Genomic DNA, 26,126 nt, shown 5'->3' on the forward strand with positions numbered 1-26,126 from the left:
GCACTCCAGTTGATTCAGCTAGAGCGATAGGTGTACGCCATGCAAAGGTGTACAAGTTTGCATTCCAGCCCCTTTTGGCATTGAGCAGTAGTACCGACAGCAGAGCTAGCAGTTCTGAGCTGTGTGAGATTTGGCACCGCAGGATGGGACATATGTATCATGGAGCCTTAAGGACATTGCGGGAGATCACTACAGGTGTGCCAGATTTCAGTACTGATCACTTTGATACTTGCAGAGGTTGTGCGATGGGCAAGTTTGCCAAATCCCCTTTTCCCAGCAGTGACAACAGAGCGACTGGGATACTTGATTTGATTCATTTCGATGTGAGCGGTCGAATGTCTCATGTTTCCTTGAGTGGATATGAGTACTATGTTTTATTCATTGATGATCACTCCAGGAGGACCTGGATTTATTTTATGAAGACCAAGAGTGAGGTCTTCAAGCGGTTTCAGGAGTTTCGAGCCCTTATGGAGACACAGACAGGTCGAAAGATCAAGTCCCTGAGGTCGGACAATGGAGGAGAGTACACCCTTGGAGAGAGTACACCCTTGTGCGAAGGCAGGCATTAGGAGGGAGTTCACTGTTCCTTACAACCCCCAGCAGAACGGGGTTGCAGAGAGGAAGAACAGATCCATCATAGGGGCTGCCAAAGCCATGTTACATGATCAGGGGTTGCCATTGTTCTTGTGGGCAGAGGCCTGCAACACAGCTGTTTACTTGCAAAACAGGTGTCCGCATCGTGCCTTGGGGCACATGACGTCGGAGGAGGCTTTCTCTGGGAAGAAGCCTGATATTGGTCATCTTCATATCTTTGGATGCATTACATACTCCTATATACCCAAGGAGAAGAGGACCAAACTAGAGCCCACCGCAGAGAAGGGTATCTTTGTGGGCTACAGTGAGACCTCAAAGGCCTTTCGGATTTACATTCCTGCACAGAGGAGAGTTGTTGTCAGACGGGATGTGAAGTTCGAGGAGGACAGGGCCTTTAGGAGGTCACGGGAGTTAGAGTATCTGGATCAGCCAGACCCTCAGCAGCAGTTGAGTCAGTCGCAGGGATCCAGTGGGCAGGGATCAGGAGGATCAGGAGGTACATCTATGAGGATGTCAGGTCTGTCAGTGAGCAGTGGCTCACCGAGCCAGAGGGGTGGTGCTCCGGGCAGCATGCAGAGCAGTTCACAGAGCAGTTCACTAGGGAGTCCACTGATGGACAGTTCACACGATACCTCAGCTTCTACAGGTTCAGGTGCAGGCAGGAGGACAGCAGACAGACAGTCAGGAGTTCAGGCTCCTGATGATGATGAGGAGGAGGAGTTTCATTCTCTGGTGGGAGAAGTGCGCTCAGGGAAGAGGAAGCCCAAGTGGCTTCAGGACACCTTGAGAGATGCCTCATCTGTTGCTGAGCCGAAGAGGCCGGTCAGAGAGAGTAGACCATCTGAGAGGTTTGTAGCTATATGGCGATGGTTAACAGCATCCTTGACTTTGAGCCTTCTAGCTATGAGGAGGCAACTAGCCAGCAGGTCTGGAGAGAGGCCATGCAAGAGGAGTATTCTTCTATCATGAAGAATGATGTTTGGGAGGTGGTGTCGAGGCCTGAGGGCAAATCCGTGGTTACTTCCAGATGGCTTTACAAGGTAAAGCATGCTGCAGATGGCAGCATTGAGAAATTCAAAGCAAGGTTTGTGGCTAGAGGGTTCTCCCAGGTAGAGGGAGTTGATTATGAGGAGACCTTCGCTCCCGTGGCTCGATATACTTCGATCCGCTCCATTATATCGATAGCAGCAGAGATGGGTTGGAAGATCCACTAAATGGATGTGAAGACTGCATTTCTCAATGGCTTCATACAGGAGGAGGTGTACATTGAGCATCCACAAGGCTTTGAGGTGCATGGGAAGGAGTCCCATGTGTGCAGACTGAAGAAGGCCCTTTATGGCCTGAAGCAAGCTCCTAGAGCTTGGTACTCCAGGATAGATACATATTTGCAGGGGATGGGTTTCACAAAGAGTGAGGCAGATCCGAACCTTTACTTTATTGTGATTGGTGAGGAGCTTCTCATTCTGGTGCTGTATGTGGATGACTTGGTCATTACAGGTGCAGAGAGACTCATAGAGCACTGCAAGAGAGATCTTGCGACGGAGTTTGAGATGAAGGACATCAGCTTGATGCATTACTTTTTGGGCTTGGAGGTGTGGCAGGAGGAGGGGCATTTCTTCCTGGGGCAGGGGAAGTATATTGTGGACATCCTTAGCAGATTCCACATGGAGGATTGTAGACCCATGTCGACACCGATGATCACCAACTGGAAGAAGCTTCATGCTTCAGATTCCGAGTTGGTGGATCCCACATTGTACAGGCAGCTGATTGGTTCCTTGATGTATTTGGTCAACACTAGACAAGATATCTGTTTTGCAGTCAACACGATGAGTCAGTTTATGTGTGAGCCTAGGAAGGTTCACTGGGTGGCTGCAAAACACATTTTGCGGTACTTGCAGGGGATAGTGGATTATGGTCTGGACTACAGGCAGGGAGATGGAGTGAGATTGGCAGGATACACTGGTTCTGATTGGGCAGGTTGTGCTTCTGATAGGAAGAGCACTTCAGGGTGCTGTTTTGGGTTGGGTTCAGCAGTAGTGTCATGGTTCAGCTGGAAGCAGCAGTCAGTAGCACTGAGTTCAGCGGAAGCAGAGTATATGGCTGTCAGTCTAGCTAGTTGTGAGGCTATCTGGCTTCGCAAGACGTTGTTTGGCTTATTTGGTCAGCCGTTGAGACCTTCAGTGATTTACTGTGATAATCAGAGTTGCATTAAACTCACGGAGAATCTAGTATTTCATGACAGGTCAAAGCATATCGGGATCAGATATCATTTCATCAGAGACTATGTTCATAAGGGAGCTGTGAAGCTTGAGTATATTTCCACTGATGAGCAGGTTGCAGATATTCTTACCAAAGCCTTACCACGGGGCAAGCATGTCTACTTCAGAGACAAGATGGGTGTGGTGAGGAACACCTTCCTCGGTAAGAGGGAGTGTTGAAATTTGGTACCGGAGGACAGGTGGTTCCCTTAGGCTTTGATCTTTGGCCTAGGGAAAAGTGTCCAAAAGAATTTAATTTTTCTCCTAAAGTGACTTTATAATTTTATAAAGTTAAATCTAATTTAAAAGTGACAATAAGTGATAAAGTTACTAAGTCTAATTTTAAAGTGACTTTTATAAAGTCAATGAAAAATTAGAAAGGAAAAGTGACTTTGGAAATAAATGACTAAGTGGGTCTTTATTAAAGTGGGGTGAATTAAAAAATAAAAAGTGAGATTTAAATGAGCATTTAATCTCAGCCTTAGATCTCAATCTATTTCAGCCATTGGATTTAGGGATCACCCAAAAGTTACTTGGATCACCCAAAAGTCACTTGGGGTTAGATTAAAGGAGGAAAAGGAGGAAAAGGTCATTCATTATTTCATGAGCAGATTGAGAGAAGGAGAGCAAGAGAGCAAGGGAGATTTCTGGACAGTGAGCTGCGGAGTTTCAGCAGAGCGGAGTTTCAGCAGCGGAGTTTCAGTAGCGGAGTTTCAGCAGAGTGGAGTTTCAGCAGCGGAGTTTCAGCAGGGCGGAGTTTCAGCAAGTCTGTACAGCGGAGTTTCAGCAGGGCGGAGTTTCAGCAAGTCTGTACAGCGGAGTTTCAGCAGGGCGGAGTTTCAGCAAGGCTGAGTTTCAACAAGGCTGAGATAAGTTGTAAAAGTTTGCTTGCTGATTTTTGCTGAATATTTCTCTTACTGTAAAAAGGCATTTTCCAGAAATAAAGAAGAGCTCTCAAACTGGTTTTCCCCAAGAGTTGTAGGGGGTTTTTCCAGGGTCACATTGACCAAAAATCTCAGTGTTTAAATGTGTTTTAATGGCTATTTATTACTGCTGATTTTTATTTCTGCAATTTCCAGCATTCTGTAAAATTTCCAGAATTTGTGTTTTCAACAAATTTATTTTTTCCAGCTTGTTAAATGTATGTTTATGGGAAAGGACATTTAACTATATGGGAGAAATAAGGAGAAACTGAAAACCGGGGTGGGAAATGAGAAATTTCTACAGCAACCCTTTTGTTAATTTTTTCTAATTCCTCAAGAGCTCTTTTGTTCCAATATGGTAATTTCTTCATAGTTTCTGCTTTCTGCTCTTCCAACTTTCTCCAAGACTGTGGTTACTCCTTCCAATAATCTGAAGTATTGTTGTTATGTTGTGGTGGTCCACAATTCCTTGTTTACTGCCCATCTAGGAACGGGGTAAAACAGGTCTGGGAATCTTTTGATTGGTTGTCCCAAAGCTAGTTGGTCTAGGGGTATTAGGTTGAATAAGTTGAACAGGAACACCTGCATTATTTCCAAACTGGGCGAGAAACTGAGTTAACAACTGTTGGTTCTAGTGCCATTGAGTAGCCAAAAGCTGCTTCGGCCAATCTTCCTTTGAAAACTTTGTGAAAATCCAGGGATCATGACATCAACCCAACTACTCATAGGCTGGCAGGGTGAACCAGCGCTGATACCACTGCAATGAAATATAGTAATTATTCCCTAGGGTTTTCCTATAACCACAACCCTTTTTCCTAGTTCCACAGTTAAATTTAATGCAGTTGTCGATCTGTCTTGCCTTCTTCAATGATAAGGAGAGTAAAGTGCCATTCAATAGTTCAATCCCCTTTTGGGTAAAATAACCATGCAATATATTTTCTTGACAAAAATGTATTGTTCAACAGTATTCAAACCCAATATTGAATGAACACACAATCCCAAACAACAACTACAACTTCCACAGTGATTAACTATGAATCCATACAATTATTCAACTGCCCTAACTAGGGCTCACAAACTGGAAACGAATTTGGTTCACAACAACTGTAGGCTTACACTACTGTAACTCGATTCCTTACTATTGCTAGAACACACAACCACTATTTAATCACTTATTGTTCTATTGTAGGACCTTTGTTGACTTGTTCAGGCCGCAAATTTGTTGACCTTGGAGAGGCTCCCTTTCCAGCCACAAATCACCGCTTCCCACGTTCTAGTTTCCCCTTATGCTCTAGCAAGGTAAATATCAAGTCACTGGGTCTCCCTTCCTTCTTTGCTGGTCACCTAAGGAAATCGACTTCAAAGGATTGAGCTTGGTCTCTCCACAATGCTTTAGAAAACCCTCTAGCTAGGGTTAACTGCAAGCCCACTACCCTTCCTACACCCCATAAGGCCGTTTGCTTCAGGAGGTTGGTCCGCTGTAGCCTTAAACTTTCCTTTGACCGAGCTAACTCCAGAACAGGACCAAGAACCATATTTAGGGTCTTGCTGTCCTTTGGATGAATCCCTGTGCACAAATCAAACAAGCACATGACCTTACTATTCTCTTCGCAAGCCTTTCTGTGCCCAAATAGAACTTTGCTTCCTCAAGATACCCTGTGCAAAAAACAGAATAATAGGAACCCTTATGCCAATACCAAAAAATCTGAGTAGAATTCCGCTGCCCTAATAGGATTCCTACGCCCAAAACAAAGAGAAAGAAGAAAGGTAGGTGACAACTAGGGTGGAATTTTTCACCACCGAAATTGTCAGGAAGTCAAGGGGTCTTAAAACCCTCAGAGCCTCAGGGTAAAAAACAAACAGAGATAAATGATCCAATTCAATGATGATTTCAAATGAATTCAATCCTCCCATATTTATAAATTTCCTAGAGGGTCTCGTCTTCCTAATTGATTGAGTAAACTTTATTCGAAACCCCAACTTTGGATTTCTTCGCCCAATTGCTCCAAAACTTGCCTCACAATAGGAATTTTGGGGTTTTCCCCTTTATCGCGGACTATAGCCTATGGGGATTGATAGGCTACTTCGTCTCTCAAGTGATTAATTTACTGAGAACATTACTGGGAATTTTGGGGTTTTCCCCTTTATCATGGACCATAGCCTACAGGGATTGATAGGCTACTTTGTCTTTCGAGTGATTATTTTACCGGGAACATTACAATGGCCTGCAAATTCTCCTTAAGGAACATAAGGATTTCCTAGCTCTTTTGTATCCAATATTTGGTTTTGCCATGCTATCCCCAAATGCCAAAGCAACAAATGATAGGGCATCATACCCATTCAGTGCCCTAAATGGGGTCATCCCAATGGATAGATGGTAAGTGGTGTTGTAGCAGTGCTCCCCGAGTTGTAACCATTTGATCCATTCCTTTTGCTGTCCTAACACAGTTACGCAAATACTCGTCAATCCATTTATTCACAAATTCTGTTTGGCCATCTATTTGCGGGTGATAATTGATAATAGGGGTCAACTCTGTGCCGACCAATCCAAACAACTCCTGCCAAAATGCATTGATAAACCTACTATCCCAATCACTATCTATATTGTTAGGCAACCCATGGAGTCTAAACACCTCCTTGAAGAACAATTTCACCACTTGTGCTACCTTATAATCTGCTGAAGTCACAAAGAAGTGTGCAAACTTGGTCATCCTGTCAATTACCACATCGATGTAATCCTTGGCCTGTGCCTCGGGTAGATCTGTGATAAAGTCCATCGATATGCTCTCCCATTTTTGCTTTGGAATTGGCAAGGGCTGTGGCAATCCTGCAGGAGAAGTATGCTAGAGCTTGTTCTGCTAACAAGTCATGCACTTCCTTATGTGCCTCAACACATCATTCTTCAGGCCTTTCCAAAAAAACCTTTCTTTGATCTTCCTATAAGTTTTGAAGAAGCCTTGGTGCCTTGCTAGTGGTGTGTCATGTGTAGTCTTCAATATCTTCTCTTTGAGTGTGGATTTAGGGACCAAATATAACCGCCTTTAAAGATAATGACCCCATCTACTATTTTGTACCTATCATCTTGGATGAGACCGTCCATTAACTCACAAGCAAACTTGTTTTTGGAATATTCTACCAAGAGGTGGGCTTTCCAATCTCCTGTGATCTCCATGAGTGAACACGCGATTGGTTTCCTGGAGAGTGCATCAACCACAACGTTCTTCTTTCCCTTCACGTACTCAATATCAAAATCATAGGCTTGAATCTTACTTACCCATTTCTATTGTCTTTCATTCAGGTCCTTTTGTTCTAGGAAGTGTCGTAAGATGTGATATATTCTGACCACAAACATGCCCCCTACCAAGTACTGTTTGAACTTCGTCAAAGCATGCATGATGACGAGCATCTCTTGGTCATGGATGGAATAAAGCTTCTTTGCATCTCTGAGTTTTTGGCTTTTGAAGGCTAACGGGTGTTTATTTTGCATCAACACAATTCAACAATAACTCAATATTTTCCTAACACTATTGGCTACTATCTGACGACTTTTGACTTGTAGTTAGACATTCTGTTATGCAAGCTATATCTCCATGCCTGAATATAGCCTCCATTCTTCTAGTTGATATAGTTCGAGGAGCGCCATTGTAGTCATGGACATACCCCACAATACTACCTTATTTCCATTTGAGGTCTTGAATCCATCTCCATTTCGTGGTATTTCATTGAGAACTTCCTCAACGAATATAACCATTGTACCCCCAATACAACATTGGTGTCTGCAAGATCTACTATATAGAAGTGATCAGTAAATGTGTAATTTCTCAGTGTCACATTCAAGCGTGGAATCCTCTGTGTGCATGTGATGTTGTATCCATCATGCTCTTTTGTGGGAATACCTCTCTTTGCCACCAAGGCTTCGTCGATGAAGTTGTGAGTTGCCTCACCATTGACCAAAGCTATGATTTGTTGTCCCTATGTGATCCCTCTTATCTTGAAGGTGTAGTATCTAGGGACTCCAAAAGGAGTGGCGATAGTACCATCCTTAATTCTTGTACAAGGTCTCTCATCCCCTTAGCTTCCTCATGGGACTACTCCCCTTCTGAATTGCTAGGCTCACTGCTTGGTGCTGGCATTGTATCTTCTTCATTGTCACTGTTTGACATCACATCAATATAGTGGACCTTTCCCTTGCCCAAGCATCTGTGCCCTAGTGCCTTGCAACTGAAGTAGAGTTTCTTCCTTCTTAGCTAGCTTCGAGTCTTGTCATCCAACCTATCCTTCCTAGCTCACTCTCTCTGAAATGGCTTCTTATCTTTGTTCTTCTGAGTGATGAGTGGTTTTGATGGAAATTTGGCTTTAGGTACTGCATCTTCCATGTCTCATGTTGTAGTGATGACATCTTGTAAAGTGGTGGGTTTGAAGGCCTTGACCCTACCACGCAGTGGTTCGGCTAAACCTTTTGTGAAGAGCATGATCAACCTCTGTTCAGATATGTTTGTCACCATAACAACTACTCACTGAAATTTTGAAATGTAGGCATCTGGTGTTTTGATCTGCTTGAGCTGTGCTAGCTCCCTGAAGTGTATCTCCAGATCTTTCCTATCAAACCAGTCTATCAATCTTTGTATGAAGTCCATGTAAGAAGTAATGTTGGAATGTGCCAAGCTGACCAATGCGTGGTACCACCATTCATGAGTCTCTCCTTCCAAATACAGGGTGGTGAGTTTGATGGCCTCTGCTTCCAACATTGGATTAAATTGGAAGTAAGTATCTAACTTTTGTACCCAAGATCTTACTGAGTATTTGGGTGACCCATCGAAGAAGGGGACAATTTCCTAACCTTTTACAGTAGATCATAGTTCTGCTGCGTGCCCTTGTTATGATCCAGGGATCTATTTCTATACTTAATGTTACTGAACTCCGTAAAGGTCATAGCTGCTCGAAATATTCCTAGTGATGCATACTTTGAGAAATATTCTGAAAATTCCCCATTCTGTTCTATAGGTCCTTGGTTTACTGCTCCCTGGTCATCTAGAAATTAGGGTAGTAGAGGTCCAGGGTCCTCCTATTGGTTGCCCCTATGTTAGTTTGTGCAAAGATGTTAAAAGAACCAGGATTATGGTTGTTGCTTCCTTTTGCTAGACTCTGATTGCCTCCATTAGATCCATTAGCATCATTGTTACCCGCATTACTCAAATTTGCCAAAATTTGGGTAAGAAATTGGGCCATTTGCTGCTTCCCTTGTGCCATCAATTGAGCCATTTGCTGCTGCCCTTGTGCCATTTTTTCAGCCATTTGTTGCTGCCCTCTTGCTAGCTCCCCAAGATGTCTAAGGGGTTAATCTCTGGTGGCTACTCTTCCCTGTCTGCCATGACTGAATTGTTGGTACCCTTCTTTTTCCCGACTGTAATGTTTTCCATATCCTCTGAGAGCATCCAGAAATCATATGCTCACAAGTTGGCATGATGCACAACTTTGATACCACTGTGATATCCCTCTTAGAGAGATTACACTTAGGGTGAAATTCTAAGCTAGGTTTTCAAATAAACAAATGATAATTGTATCTCATAACAGTGTTGCAACACTCATTAGTCTATTAAATAGTGATGATCTTTATTGAATGCACAATTAGTATAACAAAGTACTCAGACAACAGTTGATTCCTCAAGCATCCATTGTAAATTAGGGCCAAATTGTCCAACCACTAGCAATCTTACTATACAACACAAGACCCACAGTTCCCCAATAGGAATAACAACACAAACTTAGTTCTAAGTTTACAGATTGAAGCTGTCCATTGTTATTTAATGGTTGGCACACAAATTGTTATAACCTTAGGTTAATTGAGGCCACACAGATTGGCTGATTTGCTATAGTCCTTCTACATGCTGCGTAGACCCCAATCCACCTTGGTTTAATCAACGACCACAAACTCCACCTATAATATCCTTCGTTGTCTTAGCTTCCAACTAGCTGCAGCCCTTTAAACCCTACTGGTGGCCCTTTGCTGTCCTGAACTCAGCTCGCTATTGTAATCCAACAATCAGCTGCCTTGGATAATTCGACCTCAACCTTTCACTGCCTCGGGAGGATATATACCAGCCTTGTTGTTAAATTGGAAACTAGGGCCAACTCCAAGTGGGTCATCTTATTTATGGCTGTTGATATTTTTCTTGGATCCCTCTCATCGAGAGGTGTAGGATTGATCTAAAGATCATTGGATTTCGATAAGTATTCATGGAGTTATGAATTTATTTGTGTTATAAGACAATTCATCAAGGTCGGCCATGTTAGCGCTTGAAATTTCACCTCAGGCTGAGAAAGGTAAACCTCAAGGCAACATCAAACCACTTAGCCTCGTAGCTAGCCCTACGGGGCGGGAGAGGGCTCTCTCCGGTCTATCTCGATAAATATCTTCAATGGGCGAGATAACCAATAGGGTAACACTGATTTTAGGCTAGTAAACTGATCAAAAGGGTTGATTTGGAATTTTTAGGGTTTTTGGTGGCAAATTGAGGAGTGGCAATTTTGGGTGCGGGGATAGGACACAGTTTCTGCAGGGGGTTCTTTGGGGCGAGATAGGATACAGTATTGATGCCTTAGATTGAGGTGAATGGATGAGAAAGACAGGTGAGGAGCTAAGGAGAGCAAACAATAACTTTGAATTCTCCTTAAACAACAGAAAACATTGAAATTAAACAAACTTAAAAGTAGAGCATGACAGTCATGAATTCTACTTTAACACTTCATTTGTTTAATGTGCAGAAGGAAAAGTAAGGAAATGATTCACATAACACACTTACAAGTACATAGAGAAACACACCATCAATACATGTAACCACAAGAATCCCAAAAAGGACTACAAAACCCTGGTCTTCCTTAGCCAAAAATTGCAGAGATACAGTGAATAATACAATGATAGCTTCTCCCTCAAGAGTCCAACCATGAAAATGAGCAAGAAAGTACATAATATAGATCATCTAACCTCTTTCCCTGCCTCCATGGGTCGAGCTCACTATCCTAGGAGCTGTTTCAACCACTTCTAAACTAAGCACTGAAAACTAGACAGTCAAAACAACTTGCCTCTATAAGCTAGGAAACCAATTCATTCATTTAATTTTCACCTTTTTCATGAATGAATCTTCTAGAAGAGGTACATAAGAGTAAAAGTGTCAATAAAGTACATTAATTACATCAAATAGGATAATAATCCACCCCAAAAAGTCAAACAGGGTCAAACTGCGTTTTTCTGAGCTGTACACTGAAATCTGGAGAAGTTTGCCTGACGGGTCGCGCGCCTTTGGGACCACATTTGGGGCACTTCCAGGTGGCCAAATTGAGCAAGAGTAGGCTTGTTGGAAAGGTCTGTGAGTCTACTTTCCAACCCAACTGGAATTTCTGAATTTGGTGGTCATTTGCCCCTCCAAAATTGCAATCTCCCAAGACTGCTTTCTGCAACTCAAAAATGTGGCAGAAAGTCAATTTTTGCTTTTTTTTTGACTTTCTGGAGGCCCAAAACTTCATAAAATCTCAAGTCCATTGATGAGCATATGTAACTTCTCATGACAAATCTGGAAATGCTGAGTTTTTGCAAAATGGAGTTGCCGGGATGAAGGGTCGCGCGGGGGGTGAGACCCGTTAATGGACAAAAACCTGTAAATTGCCTGAAAAATCAAAATTGACCCAAAATTTTCAAAATTTCTTGGGATTTGTGCTGTGGCTGGGCTATTTAGTGCCTTGGTCCTTCAGTGAAGCCTCGGCCAAGATATGGAGGGGATCGGGCCTTTTTCTCCTTTTTTGTGCCTTGGCCAACCTCCTTGGATCCGGCGATTGTAATTTTGACATTTCTCTAAAACCATGACACCTGTGCAAAAAGTGAAGGAGGTTTTTCTTCTTTGGCATGTTATGGACAAAAACCTCTCTCAGTTTTCCAAAATTCATCTTTTATTGCTCTGGAACATCATTTGAGTGCGACTTGTCCCGATGTGTGAAACAAGGAATTTTGTCGAAATGGAGCGAAATGAAGGGGATAGGGGGCTTCTAAATTCTTGGGGAAATTTTTGGGAGTGGGGAGGGATGTTAGGAAGCAGGGGAAAGTGGAATCTCAGAGATTGAGCGAGGGGAAGGGGTCCAAAAGGGCAAAACACAGGCCAAACCTAGAAAATTGCCAGGTTGTAGCTAGAAACTAGGGTTTGTGCAAAAATGAGGATTTTGGGGGATCTCAGTGATGGGAAGCATTTGATAAGGTACATGAAGGATAGGGGAAGGTGTATGAACATCTGGATACAAGTTTTTCCGATGATTTGACCATCCAAGAGAAATTGCCTTCAAAACCCTAGGAGAGGGAAATGACCTTGCCTAGGCGCAACTGAAGCATGAACAAGGGGTACAATGACTCATTAGACACTGAGATGATAATGACAACCCTATGAATGATGATAGACTCAGCTGAATAGTGACATAGATGGGCATTTGGGCAACTTTAGGAGTGAAAGCAAACCCTAGATCTAATGCCTAGTGACCAAATTTTGCTTGAAAACTCTTTGAAATGACAAAATTTGACTTGGAAACTCTGAGACCACTTTGTAAGAGCATATTTGATCACTGGAGGAAGGCTGGAAAGACTGACACTAACAGGCCAACAACCAAATAAACCCCACATGTGCTCAACGTTTTAGTATAAAAGAAGATGACTTGAGAGTCATTTCTCACACACACTTCTATCTTGATTTCTCTCCACTTGTCTTGGGTTTTAGTGGAAGAGAAATCTAGGAGTGGAAGCCCTAGATGTTGGAGGAAAAGAGGCTGCCATAGCCGTAACAAAGAAGACAGGCCAACAAAGCTATGGAAGGGTTCTATACGCTGCCTAAAGGAGTCTAGTCGCAGTCCTTGGATGGAGAAATATCACGTTGGAGGAGGCCCTGCTCAATCTGCCCTATCCGTAGGTCTGCCCAGCCCTAACCTATGTTGGAATTTCTAATTCTGACACGCTAGAAACCCTTCATGCACTTGACTGATTTATTCCTACCTACTTGTTCTGTTAATTAACAAGTTATTTACCATGTAGATACTGGAAATAAATACAAGTACATGCTCAACACATTACAGATCATCAATTGAAGGAAATAGAAACAAGTACACAAGTGACACCGTTGTTTTTGGACTAATGTCCGCGGAAAAACCCAATGCGGGAAAACCGGTGCAACTATCTGAGGGTTTGATTTATTAAGCTGTTTCAGAATACAATTTGGGTGCCAAATCCGACATACCCAACAAAGAAAACTCTCGGTAGTAGTACCTCTCCTTCGGAGACAGATGCCCCGGCTGAAACCTCGGATAAACACTCCGGTAGCTCCTCAGCTCCAATCTGCCCCACGAAAAACCCCAGCGTCAGCCTCTAGGGACTGCGTCAACTTTCCCGGCAGTTCTAGGTAGTTCCAGCTGTTCCCGGTAGTTTAGGCTTCTGTCCTTTGCATCAGCTTTCCTGGTAGTTCCCCACAGTTCCGACTGTTCCCGACAGTTCTGGTTTCTGCCCTCTGTGTTAGCATTCCCGACAGTTCCTGGCAGTTTCGTCTTCTGCCCTCTGCGTCAGCTTTCACGACTGATTCGACAGTTCTCGGCAGTTACGGCTTTTCTTGACAGTTCCTGCTTCTGCCCTTTGAGTCAGTTTCCCGGCTGCTATGCTGATCCTCCCGACACTATCTCTGCCTCTTTGCTTCTGTATTCACTGCCCCTCAGCTACAATTCCGATCACTCTCTCAACCTTTTCAGCAAACCTAGCCCCAGAAAGTCGAAATCTTGATCTCTTTCTGTGTTCTCCAAGTGACCCTCAAGCCTCCTCTTATACTTTTCTCGTTGACAGATCAACGACCGAGATTAAGTCCCTAATCAACGACTAAGATTAGATTTGACTTGATCCATGACTTTTGGACCATTCTAACATAGTTTTATATTAATTCACATTAATATTTTAATTTGCCTAAGTTTAGACTTAGGGACTCCATTAAAAAATATTAATTATTTTAATATCTTCCAAATTGTTTAGAATCTGCCCAAACCCTTTTTGGGTATTGGAGATCTCATGTGCCTTAGCCCCTCCACCAAATTTCGTGGTTAGAGCACATCCGATGCTACCCCAAAGAAGGCCAAGGAGATATGGATAGCGTGATGTGGAGGAGATTAAGGAGGCCAAGGGAGGCCTTAGCAAGCCCTAGCACAGTCCTAGCTAGAGCAAGGAGAGGCCAAGACAACGAGGAGAGCAGGGACCGTTTTAAGGGCTAAAACAAGGCAAGCAGCCAGGCCGAGGAGAATAGGAGCAATACACTGATGTGGGCATCATTCTATGGAGGCAGTAGCCACAAGATTGTTGTTGTACTTGACCGCAGGCCTAAGCACACAACTGTGAGTGCATTAGGGGTGTTAAGGGTTGACACACATCCTAAGGAGGCAACGTTGCTAGGGAAGAAGCTTGCCAAGGTGGGCCGTAGTCCTTAAGGGGCTGTTTGTGGATTGATAGCTGGGTGTGTAAGGGCTGCCAGATGCCCTAACCAGTCACCATATAAGCAACAATGAAGGCAACATTGGAACAACAGTGTTGTGGACAACAGTGCTAGTAAATGGAGCTTGGTGGAGCCATGATACAAGGGACAACAAGGCGACATAGTGCTGCTAAGATGCATGGGACAAGGCTACATGGTGTTGCTAAGACACATGGGACAACAACAAGGTATGCTAAGACATATGGGACAAGAGCAAGGTATGGCAAGGCAAAGTGGGACATCAGCTGTGACATAGCAACAAAGGGACATGGGACAGCAACAAGCATGGTATAGCATGGCAAGCATGGACAACATGGATAGCAGTGGCAAGCATGGTGTTGTTAGCACATGAGACATGTTGTATGACAACATGGTTCAACAAGCATAAGGTGCAGCAACATGATGTGTACAACATGGTCATGAGGTCCAACATTATGATGATAGGTGTAGCGTGGTGCAGCATGGTGACGAGATGCAGCACAATGATAGGTGGAGTCACCTTGAAGCAACATGTCTTCAACTGATCTCATGTATCATCTTCTTAGAGATGATCTATGCTCTTATCTAGATAAGTCAAAGTGTTGTCTTCTGTTGTAAATGTACTATCTTTCTCTCTCTGCTGAACTATTGAAAAACATATAAGAAGAATTGATCAAGGGTTTCCCTACATTGGGGTTTGTCCTTGGCTAGCGCCACATCTTGTGTCCTCTTGTCTTGGCTTGGCTTTTGCGATTTATGTTTATGTTCTATCTGCAGTTTACTTTAACGCTGATGTGATTGCTAATCTGGAAAAGATATTGAGCTACCTGTGAAAATTTAAATAAATTGCTCTAAGCATAGAACATACCTAAAATTAATACTTGTGTTGTCTCAACGAGGTGGATTCAACCCTTCGCTGCCTCAGGAAAGTAGACTCCTGCCATTCGCTGCGTCAGAAAATAGTCTTCAGCGCTTCACTACCTCAGAAAGGAAGATACCAACCCTTTGTTGCCTCAGAAAAATAGTCTCCGACCCCATGCTGCCACAGAAAGATAATCTCCAGCTAGAATCCGGTCCTATAGTAAAGAAAGGTAGAAGATTGGCAAGGGGGGAATCTTCCACCACCGAAACCAATCAGAAAAAAAGGGGTCTTAAAACCCTCCAAGAGCCTCAACCCAAAATAAAAAATATTAAAAACCCATGATGGTCATAATGACTCTCCTCCCTTTCATAGTTTCTCTTTGGGGTTTTTCCCTCGTGTTAGTGTCTGTCAGTCCTGCCAGTCACCAGTGATCAAATGTGCTCTTTCAAAGTTTTTTGCTAGGGTCTCAGGTCAAATTTTGATGGTTTCAATAGGATTTCAAATAAAAATTTGGTCACTGGTTAGTGTGTCTAGGTATGTTACTACTCCCTTCATTTCATGGTCAAATTGTCATCTGAGTCATGCCATCACTCATTGTGATGAGTCATCAGTGAAGTGTCTTGATCACCATCTCAGTCATCATCTCATGGTCAGTCATGTTTCAAGGTCCAAATCATCAATTTCATACTCCATTGGATGTCATCATTAGGTCAAGTCATCAAAAAGGTCAAAAAAGAGTCATGACATCATCTAGGTCATCATTATGGGAGTAGTAATAGGGAAAAGTGTTCTGTAATGATATCCAAAGTGCATTCCAGCCCTCAGAAGAGCGAATTCTTGCCTCTAGAGTATCATTCTTTCTCCCTCGCTGCGTTTTTGGCATCCTTGTTGTGCTTTTGAAAAGGGAGAAAAATCATTCATTGCAGAAGTTTTCTCCATCAATTTACAGGTCCAACACATCATCAACAAGTAAGTGAATTTCATTCACTCCTCCTTCATCCTTCCTTTCATCAATTTGCTGAGCAAGAGCCAGTGAAACACCCTCTCCTAGGGTTTTGCTGTGCTTTTGGTCTCCTAGTCATTTTACTACATTACTGTGGTAAAACCCTACTTTTTATGCTCAAACACCCTCACCTATACTCCATATACCTCCCCTAACCTTTTCCCATGCTCATTCCCCTCATTTCCCTCACTTTCCCACAAACCCTAGCCTATTGCTATACTTTTGACACTTTCCTAGGCTAGGGCTGTGTTTTTCACTTTACTACCCCTTCCCCTCACTCATTCCTAGGAATTCCACTTTCCTTAGCTCCCTAACCTCCCTCACTATCCCCCCAAATTTTCTTAGAATTTTTCTAGTTCCCTATCCCTTTCATTTCCCTAAATTTCCTCACAGCTATCAAAATCCCATGTTTTCCCAAAATTAAACCCTAATTCTTCCTCCTAGTGAGCTAGAGTTTCACCTTGGAAGCAGAGACCACACACTGAAAAGAAGAAGTACAATAATGGAGGACATGTCTCAAGGGTTGAGCCATTTAACATCAAAGAGATTAGTGCCTCACAAACTCCTCAAGAGGTCATTTGTGGCACATAGGGACGGTTTTGCTTTAAAGCATGTTTCTGACCAAATGGAGATGAACTTGGCAAAAGTGAAGGAGGTTTTTGTCAATAATATACAAAAGGACAAAAACCTCCTTCAGTTTTTACACAGGTATCATAGATTGGGAGATATGAAACTTTCTTGGAGACCTATGTCAGAAAATAATTTTTTTTCAAGTTAATTCCCTGTTTTAGTCATGATTTTGTGGCACGGATTTCGAGCAAATAAAAATGAATTTCCAGAAAATGAGAGGTTTTTCTTCACAACATCCTTATCTACAAAAACCTCTCTTAGTTTTCCAAAAAGCCTTATGGTTAGAGTGATATAGCTTCATCTTTGAGCCCTATTTTTGCAGAAAACCTAGAAATTTAAAAAAACACAGTGTAAGCTATAAACGCAGCGACCTAGACGCTGCGCTTAGTGTGGAGACCTCCAAATGGAAAATGGCTTGCATATTTGGATTCAGAATGACCTCTACATGCAATTTTGACTATTGGCACTCCAAAATTTGAGCTTCTGACAGGTAGAAAAGGCAAAAAACCCTCAAGAAATCACCTTTCTGCCTCCTTTTTCAGATGGACGCTGCGCTTATAGAGTCACCTTGGGAGAATCAATTTTTGAAGGCCTTCCCATGGGTCATTTTCAAAAATTCAAGTTGTTATGGAAACTAGATAGGAAATGCTAGTTGATCGTTCTCTCAGATTTCAAATTTGACTTTAGAAAGGCTTCCAAAATCTGCTTGCAAGATGACGCTGCGCTTATAACTGAGTGCGCTGCGCTTATGGCTAAATGTGCTGCGTTTATACCTGTAGCAATCTTTTTCAGTTCATTTTCACCAGATCTTGGTTTTATGATGTAATTTTGATATTTTAAAGACTTGATGATGTAATTATGGAATAAATTAGCATGATAGGTTGTTTTTGTGCTTAATTAGGCCTCATAAATGAAGCAAAACTCAAATCAAAGTCTAAGAGAAGAGTTTGTTTTTGACCTTCTCACTCTCTCTTGTTGGTTGAGAGATTCTTGGGAACTGTTCCACCACTTAGGGATTCGACCCCTGAAGGTGGGGAAGTGGTTTATCTTAGTCTATATGTATCATTTCTCATTCAGAGAGAAGGGTTGGACTTCAGAGGAGAGGACTTGTATCTTATGCTTTCATACAATTAATCAAGGAGCAGTTGCAACTATTTTTCAGGAATACTTGTGCAGTGAGTTTGTGGTGTTGTTTCTCTTCTATATCAGTTTTTTATGAATGAATTCATCTCTCTTAACATGCTTTCTTTCCTCAAGTGATTTTCCTTACAGTCATATAGGCAGAATTCTTTAGATTTAAAGCTTTGTTTATGTGGAAAATCATGTTTGTGTATCTCTTCTTCTAGATTAATGAATTCATGGTAATACATGCTCATTATGATTTCTTAAGCTTTCAGACCCTACACTACATTGACCAAAATCTTAAATCCATCACAAGACATTGTTATCTTGCTCCTCTTTATGCCTGCTACTGCAAACTTTGATACCTTGACCTAATTGCTTGCTCTCATCCCTGGTCCAGCAACCTAAAAACCCCTAAATTTTCAAACACTCAAACAAAACTTATACATCTAGCCTAAAATCCATTTCTTTTCCAGTCATTGACTGAGAAATCCTTAGAGAGATCCCTCTCTGGTTCAGCAGGGCTAGCTGCTGAACTGCAAGTGGTTTGAGGTTACCTCTTTCGATCTCCTCCTCAAGGACATTGTAGGGGATAACACCTCGTAAATTCAAATTTGAGTGACTTGTAAGTTTCCCTCCATTCGCCCCAATTTAATTTTTATTATCTAATGTTACCTAAGTAACATTAAATAAGAACCCTTCCTTTTGAAATGACTATAGCCTACAGGGTTTAACAGGCTGCTACATCCTTCCTTTGGCAATCAATTCGAAGAGGATATTACACATTTACAAGGAATGACGAAGTCACCTACACAGCAGGCCTTCAGCACCCATATATTATTTCACACTAAAAATGTCACCACTACTGTAGAGTCAACTAGCTAGCCCATGTTGGCAGACACTAAGCCACTACTACAAGAGTGAGATCTGAATGTTTATATTATAGAAGTTTTATTGACAGAAACTAAGTCATGTTCCCTTTGCCGATGCTTATTTTGCCCTCATAAAAAATCTTGTGTTTATATGCCAGAGCACATTGAAAACACCACCAAGAATACAAGGCAACTAGCTAACTTAGACACTAAAGCCACCGCAAGCAAGGCTAAGATTTGAGCTTGTCACAAACTTTTTTGACAGAAACAACATCAACCCGCTTGCCCATGCATGTTCTGTCCTCTAAACTCGTTAAAAACTTGTTTCTGTAGATAGATTGTGTTCAGTGACCACTATTTTGATCTGATCACATCAAAGTAAATTTACAGGGACCATAAAAAGACTTTAGAACACTCCAACCTATAGGTCTTTTGCATCAAGTTCCAGGTGTTTCAGTATTATCACAAAGCCTTTTTGCCATGCTGGCATCAAGATCCAAGTGTTTCAGTATTATCACAAAGCCTTTTTTCCATGCTGCTCTCTATTATCACGTGCTGACAACTCTGACAAAGCAGGGAGAAGTCTTTCCCTGTTTGTCTTTGTTCTTCATCATACACTGTAGATTCTAAATCCTTTCACCAATTTATCAGGGAAGGAAATGAGACAGGCGTCTGCAAGTTTTTGAAGCCTCTCCCATAGTTAGTTACCCCTGGCAATTGGAAAAGCATAATTATTTATATGTTCCCTAGTCCCTATCTGTTGTTATATCAGTCTTATAATATCGGGCATATACGAAATCTGTGTAAGTACTTCTAGTTGGCAAATAATCATTTTTTTTGTTTATTTTAATTCCATTGGTTGGCATCTTGCAGGCATGATGAGATAAACAATTTTCAAGAGAAAGCTCCATCTCCAAACATGGCTCATCCATATCCAGATCATTTTTACCCATTGAATGTTGCTCTTGGAGCCGCTGGGGAGGGAATCAAAGCAGAACTGATCCACAATAGTTGGAGCTTTGGCACACTTTCATATTCTTCCTATTCTTTTAAGTCTACTCAGTAATAGGTTCAAATGAGTCTTTCATGGTGTGATGCTCATGCAGAAAAAGAATAATGTTGATTTGTGCCCTAGTTCCAACTTCCAATCTCAGTTTTCAATCTAGCTACATTATGTTCATTGCTATTTCTGCATCTCGTGGTGCCTTATATTAATTTCTTGACAGGTTATACATGCACCTACTAGTGCTTCCATCTGCAAACATGGCTCATCCATATACAGAGCATTTTCATCCATTCAATGTTGCTCTTGAAGCAGCTGGGGAGTGAACCAAAGCAGAACTGATCCACACTAGTTGTAGCTATGACACACTTTCATATTCTTCTTATTCTTATAAGTATACTCAGTAATAGGTTCAAATGAGTCTTTCATGGTGTGATGCTCATGCAGAATAATGTTGATTCATGCCCTGGTTCCAACTTCCCAACTCAGTTTTCAATCTAGCTACATTATGTTCATTGCTATTTCTGCATCTAGTGGTGCCTTATAATAATGTCTTGACAGGTTATACATGCACCTACTAGTGCTTCGATTTGTGTTCTATCAGAAGGACTCACATTAGAAAAAAAGATGACGTTGATTCCTGGGATTCATGCATGTGAATTTTTAATGTTTGTTGGTGCTAATCTGCTACAAGACAAGAAGTTGTTTAATGGGTGTATATATTATTTGTATCCAAACTTATTCTCTTCTTGGTTACTTTGCTTCTTCTTCTTCCTTTTCTTTAAAAGCAAATATAGAGGAAATATGCCATATTGATCATTTTGAGATTTGTTCATCTCTCTGGTTTCCTTTACCTTTTGTGATTAGCTGGGCCAGTTTACATTGCATCTCTTTTCCGAGGAAGTAAATTTTTTTGGTGATACCCAAGGTTGGGTCTCAGCTAGATTAATCCTCACAGTTTTAATTCTTATAAAGTTGCATGAAAATCATCTTTTTTTGAAGCGGGTGTTTTTTTATCTTGAGAATGGAATATAAAACATCAAATAGCACCAAAGCATTTGTTACCATGTGGGGTGACTTCATATGAAGGGGAGCTTGGATAGAACCATTACAAGGGAGATGCCATTTTGGCACCTTGAATATAAAGGTGTGCACATTTTTTGCGGAAGGCTCAATTACTAGTGTATTCACTATACGTGGGGAAAATGATGGAACATGTGCTTTATCACATAATAAACATGGAAAAGTAATGACAAGATAAAATGTTATTAAATTGAGTTGTAGATTAGGATTTCAACACAATAAAAATAAACACAAATAATTGAAGATAGTAATAAAGATCATATATCAATGGTATTTGATATTAAAACAAGATGGGCTGCAGGGCAGCATGTCCCTTTCATGAAGTGAATCAATGTGCTGATAGCTTATAGGCTCATAGTTTTTGAGCTTAAATCTTATCATTGTTGTTAGGTAGGATTATACATAACACTCACTACTAGGATAGATTGTAATTAGACAATATATTTGGAAGAATTAGGTAAGATGAACCAGTGGATATGCAGGCAGATAATTAGTATTATGTTATACACAACATTGTAGAGTAGAAGTAACAAGATTCATGGGTTTGTAAACAGCTAAGCTTGGAACGAACACTTGGATTACCAAATCTTTGCTTTCCACCTATGCTTGGGCTATTACCAAATCTTGGCTCTTCACCTATGCTTGGATTACCATAGCTTTCATTTCCACCTATGCTTGGGTTACGAAAGCTTTCATTTTGTGCTCATGATGGGGATTATGATTGTAAAGTATTGCCAAGATTGAGACTGAATTGACCGAGTCAATGAGCTTTAACCAGTTGATTAAGCAATTGACACAATTGACTGATCACTAGCAGCATCAGTGGCAGAGCCCATAGCTCTGTTTCCAGTCCCAATGAAAGAATTAGCATCCCTTTTGAGTTACAGAACTAATAGCAGCATATCCATTTGAACTAGTTATTGATCTGGAGCTTATATAGGCACAAAGCTTCTTTGAACATTTCCATATATAGGTCAAATACATAGGTAGAGGTGAGGATAGATGGAAGAGCTGGTTGTTCGAGAGGCCGATCCATAATCAGAACCAGTAAATGATCCAGCAACACAGGTGTAAGCAACATTTCAAACAGATTTGATTCAAGAAGATCAAAATTCAGAAGTTGACCTTGCTCCATTTGAACTAGTTGGAAAATCTGTTCCGCATTTAGTCGAAGAACCAGCCGGTTTATCCATAATCCATTGTAATTAACTGAACACTTTATATAAACCATTGCTAGTGCTTTTATTGCCAACTATATTCCTTTCACTGCCAATAGGACCATTTCCCTTGAATGTTCCATAGCCAACTAAAACCAAGAGACTGAGAAAATAACTATTTGAATAGCATCCTTCGCTCTGAAAGGGAAACAACCCCATAGAAAAAACAATAGGTATTGGACCATCATTAGTGTGAAATAGTTATTGGGCACACCCAATAATTGTACTAGTAGAATGAGTCAACTGTGTGTCGGGAGGAGAATCTTCTTACTTGTAATCAACAACGTCTTGGTCCCCAAGTGCTTCATCATAAGTTCAAGTTCCAATCGGAGCTATATCAAATTGAATTTGACCTTTGTACAAATGTTCTTAGACCAATGGCTTTGGTTATGTAACACCCGCACTTGACCCGTGGATTGTAAATAACATGTACATGCGAAACTTAGGCTAATGAGCCCTAAAGTATTAATTAGGCTGGTGAGTCGAGGACTTCTTTTGAGGCCAGTGTGCTCGTGTGCATGTGTGTTTTAATGTTTTGGGCCGGTATGCCGATATGCATATGTTTTAATATGTTTTGAGGCTAGAAAGTCTGGTGTTGTAAATATGATATCTCATGCATTTTAATAAACACATTACAATGGCGGACGGGGTTAGATGAAAAAAGTATGGGGGGCCAAGACTCCATGGGTATAAAAAAGGCCTCATATGATTTAATAATTATTAAAGTGCACGTGCTTGTAACGAAAGTCGATTAAGTGACTTATGGAATGCCAAGTGTCGGGGAAAAATATGCATATAAAGGGAAAGATGTTGGTACTATTAGGTAGTGAGGGAGTTAGAGTTGGAGACCGAAGAGAGCAGTAAAAACTCCAGGAAGCCATAGTACTTTGGACATCCCTATTTAGCCGAGTTAGGCACCCTAGAGGTAGCATCACATTGCAAAGGACTGCAAGTGTAGAGAAGGGTGTGCACTACTGTGGGTTGGTGGGGGATGCGAGATTAGAGGTTAGAGGTTGCTAGGGTTTGATATGAGGTCTTGGAGGGTTCCTAGAGACCTTAGAGAGCATGAAGAACTCCTGGAGCTACTATGCTCTAGACATCCCTGACCGACTGAGTTAGGTGCCCTGGAGGTAGTGGGATAGCTCGAGGGACTGCAAGTGTAAAGAAGGGTGTGCATTACTTGGGTGTGGGCTAATGGGGGATATGAGTGTGGAGGTTGGCGGCCACTAGGGTTTGATATGAGGGCTTGGAGGGTACTTGGAGACCTTGAAGAGCAACAAGAACTCTTGGAGCCGCAAGACTCTGAGAATATCTCTAGCCGACCGAGTTAGACTCCCTAGAGGTAGTGGCATAACATGAGGGATTGCAAGTGTAGAGAATTGGGTGCACTACTTGGGTGTGGGTTGATAGGGGATATGAGCCTATAGATTGGAGGTTGTTGGTGTTTGGTACCTTGGCAGGTTGATTTTTGTTACTGGACATGTACCTAGATTTGGGTGAACTATTGCCCCATTGAGTCGAAGCCCCAACTTGAGGGTGACCCATTGTTGAGAGAAAATGAACAATGTGGTCTACAACTGGGAGGAATGTTGGAGGTATGCAGACAATTGGTGAAAATAAGACATAAGTGTTTATTTTATGTTATTATTCATTTTCTGTTGCAATAATTCGTGTCCTCTTGTGAACTACGTAAGAATCATAATTTAAAGTTGAAAATTGTGCAAATATACATCTATGCATGAGATTTTGCATTTAACATACATCTAGACATGCATAATGCTATATGGGAATGAAATGATAAGAGGGAATTTCACAAAAAGTAGGTTACAAGTGCTATCAGGCACATAGATATGCCCCAATTGGCAGTTGTAGGCATTAATGGTATTAAAAAGAGTTAATAGGTTAGTGCAAAGGATGTAATATGCAAAACCTTCCACACACCCTCAAGAATTGTTAAGTATGGATGTTGTGCAGAGAATTGGGTCGTGGAGAGGATGTGATATGCAAAACCTTCCATACATCCTTAAGAATGGTTATGTATGGAAGTTGTGTGGAGGATTGGATTATGCAGAGGATGTGGTATGCAAAACCTTTTGCACGTCCTTGAGAATGGTTAAGTGTGGATGTGCGGAGAAAGGAGTATGCAGAGGGATATGGAATGGGGAAATATGTGTCAAGTAGAAAGAGTCATGGGACCTTGTGTAACTCACGCATGATGTAGTTTTGATTGGGCGGGTGATATGGCAAGTGATGTGGCAATGTGGGCCATATCGAATTGCGGGCTATTGGGGTTCTTGAATAGTGTGATGGTTGCTTTGATATCCAATAGGGTCCATCTCCAAGTCACAACCCCCATTGTGAGGTGCTAAACGTTAGCACCTAAAAGCTTTGGGTCTTGAGACTTTAGTCTTCGTACATTGTCATATTAGGATCTAACAAGCAAGGAAAGAACTTGAACTAGATATATGATAAGTTAGTCAACGCACGGTCATGACACAAAGTCACAGGGATATGTGTATACCCTGCGAATGGCTGTAGGCACTAATAGGTGGACGGGGAATGTTACAAGTGGTATCAGAGCCAAAGTTTACAACACTCAGGCCATATGGGTTGAAAACCATCACAGGGAAAGTCTCCTGTTGTGTGGAGAAGTGGAGAATGGACCCTTCATGTAGTTGTATCTAGTTATTGACTGCCATGTGGAAGGTCCCACGTCAACAATGGGGCGTAGGTGGGAACAAACATTCAAAAGGCTGCATGTATGCTAGGTGTAAGGAAGGCCATTCAGACTAGTTCATGTGCAATGGGAACTAAAAGCCAAAGATATACAAGAAATTATTTCCAATGAAATGGGAGCACACAAAGAGTGTTTGTATGTCTGAAAAAAGTTACAGAGCAAAGTTACAAGAAGATCTAATTCGTCCAAGGGAGTAATCAGATTTGGAAAAACAGATAGTTACTAGAAAACTATTGAAAAGACGAATACGTCTATCACCCCATAATTTTGGTTCATTGTAGCAAAACATCTAAAAATTTTAAAAGAAGGCTATAGGTGGCCTATAAGGGAGGATCAACATGAGGACTGTGAATATGGGGGATGCTCAAGGGTCCTACAACCATGAGGAAGAGATCATGGCTATGAAAATTAGCATGGGTAGTGCCAGAACAAAGTCAAATGGGCATGGAAATGATAGTCTAGAGGATAGAGACCTAGAGGAAACCATGATGAGCCTCAAAATGGAGGTGCTCAACTACAAAGATGATAATGAGAGATTCATAAGAGAATAAAAACAAATCGATACTTAGATTTTATAGGGCTCAATGTTGAAATTGTAGCTTGGGAGGTACTCCCGCAACCCTTGGGGTACTAGGTTGTGTAGAGTTGACCCACGAAAATCAAGTTTTGTGGGCAATGTACCCAATTGGTGGGCTAAAGACACAAAAGAAATTATTGTTTATTCTAATTGATGTAAGAGGGCACCTTGAATGGAGATTAAGGGCTCTTATGTCAATCAATTAGAGAGTATAAATAAAGGAGACCTAGTGAGGTCTCAAAACAACATAGCGAGTGATCTTAAGTAGCAAATCAAGCCTAGAAGAACTCGTGAACCTCAGTAGAAGCCGTAGTAAGGAGGAGTGAGTTATGGTCTATTTTGGTGTCTAAAGGAGGCTGAGTCTGCTCAGGTGTGAAGGCCGAGGTTCTGTGGTAATTCTATGCCCTAAAAGAACTTTTTCCAGGCTAGGTTTGGGAGGAAGAAGCCATTGCAAGTCTATCTAACTTCCGAGCTTTGTTCTATGCTAAAGGAGGAGGGTCGAGACCCTGAAAGAGACATATTAATCCTAGGTTCCATTTGCTGTGGAGGACTGAGTTCCCCAGGGAGATACGCTTGGGTTTTGTGGTTTAGGCCGACCTTATAAGAGGTCGAATTAGCCTCAGAATTGGATAGAGGTAGCTGATATCTTCAGGCAGTCTGACAAGGTCAGCTAGACAATGGTTAGGGTTGTTTTGTTGTTGGATATCAATTGTTGAGGTGGTTTTTGA

The 26,126-nt window shown here is 41.7% G+C and overlaps 1 protein-coding gene across 1 annotated transcript in view; it reads left to right on the top strand.

The window, feature by feature from the left end:
• LOC149180863 (extradiol ring-cleavage dioxygenase-like) overlaps positions 1 to 20,150 on the top strand; it is an 86,607-nt gene extending 66,457 nt beyond the window's left edge. The window contains exon 3 of the mRNA XM_089416340.1: positions 19,655 to 20,150. Within this exon, the coding sequence (XP_089272466.1) occupies positions 19,655 to 19,847 (193 nt within the window). The 3' untranslated portion in view covers positions 19,848 to 20,150. The remainder of the gene's footprint in view (positions 1 to 19,654) is intronic.
• The last annotated feature ends 5,976 nt before the right edge of the window (positions 20,151 to 26,126 follow it).

The sequence above is a fragment of the Pinus tabuliformis genome, chromosome 3_2, assembly GCF_031772625.1.
Source record: "Pinus tabuliformis cultivar Carrire ecotype Pingquan chromosome 3_2, CPIR1, whole genome shotgun sequence".
NCBI classification, from domain to species: domain Eukaryota; kingdom Viridiplantae; phylum Streptophyta; class Pinopsida; order Pinales; family Pinaceae; genus Pinus; species Pinus tabuliformis.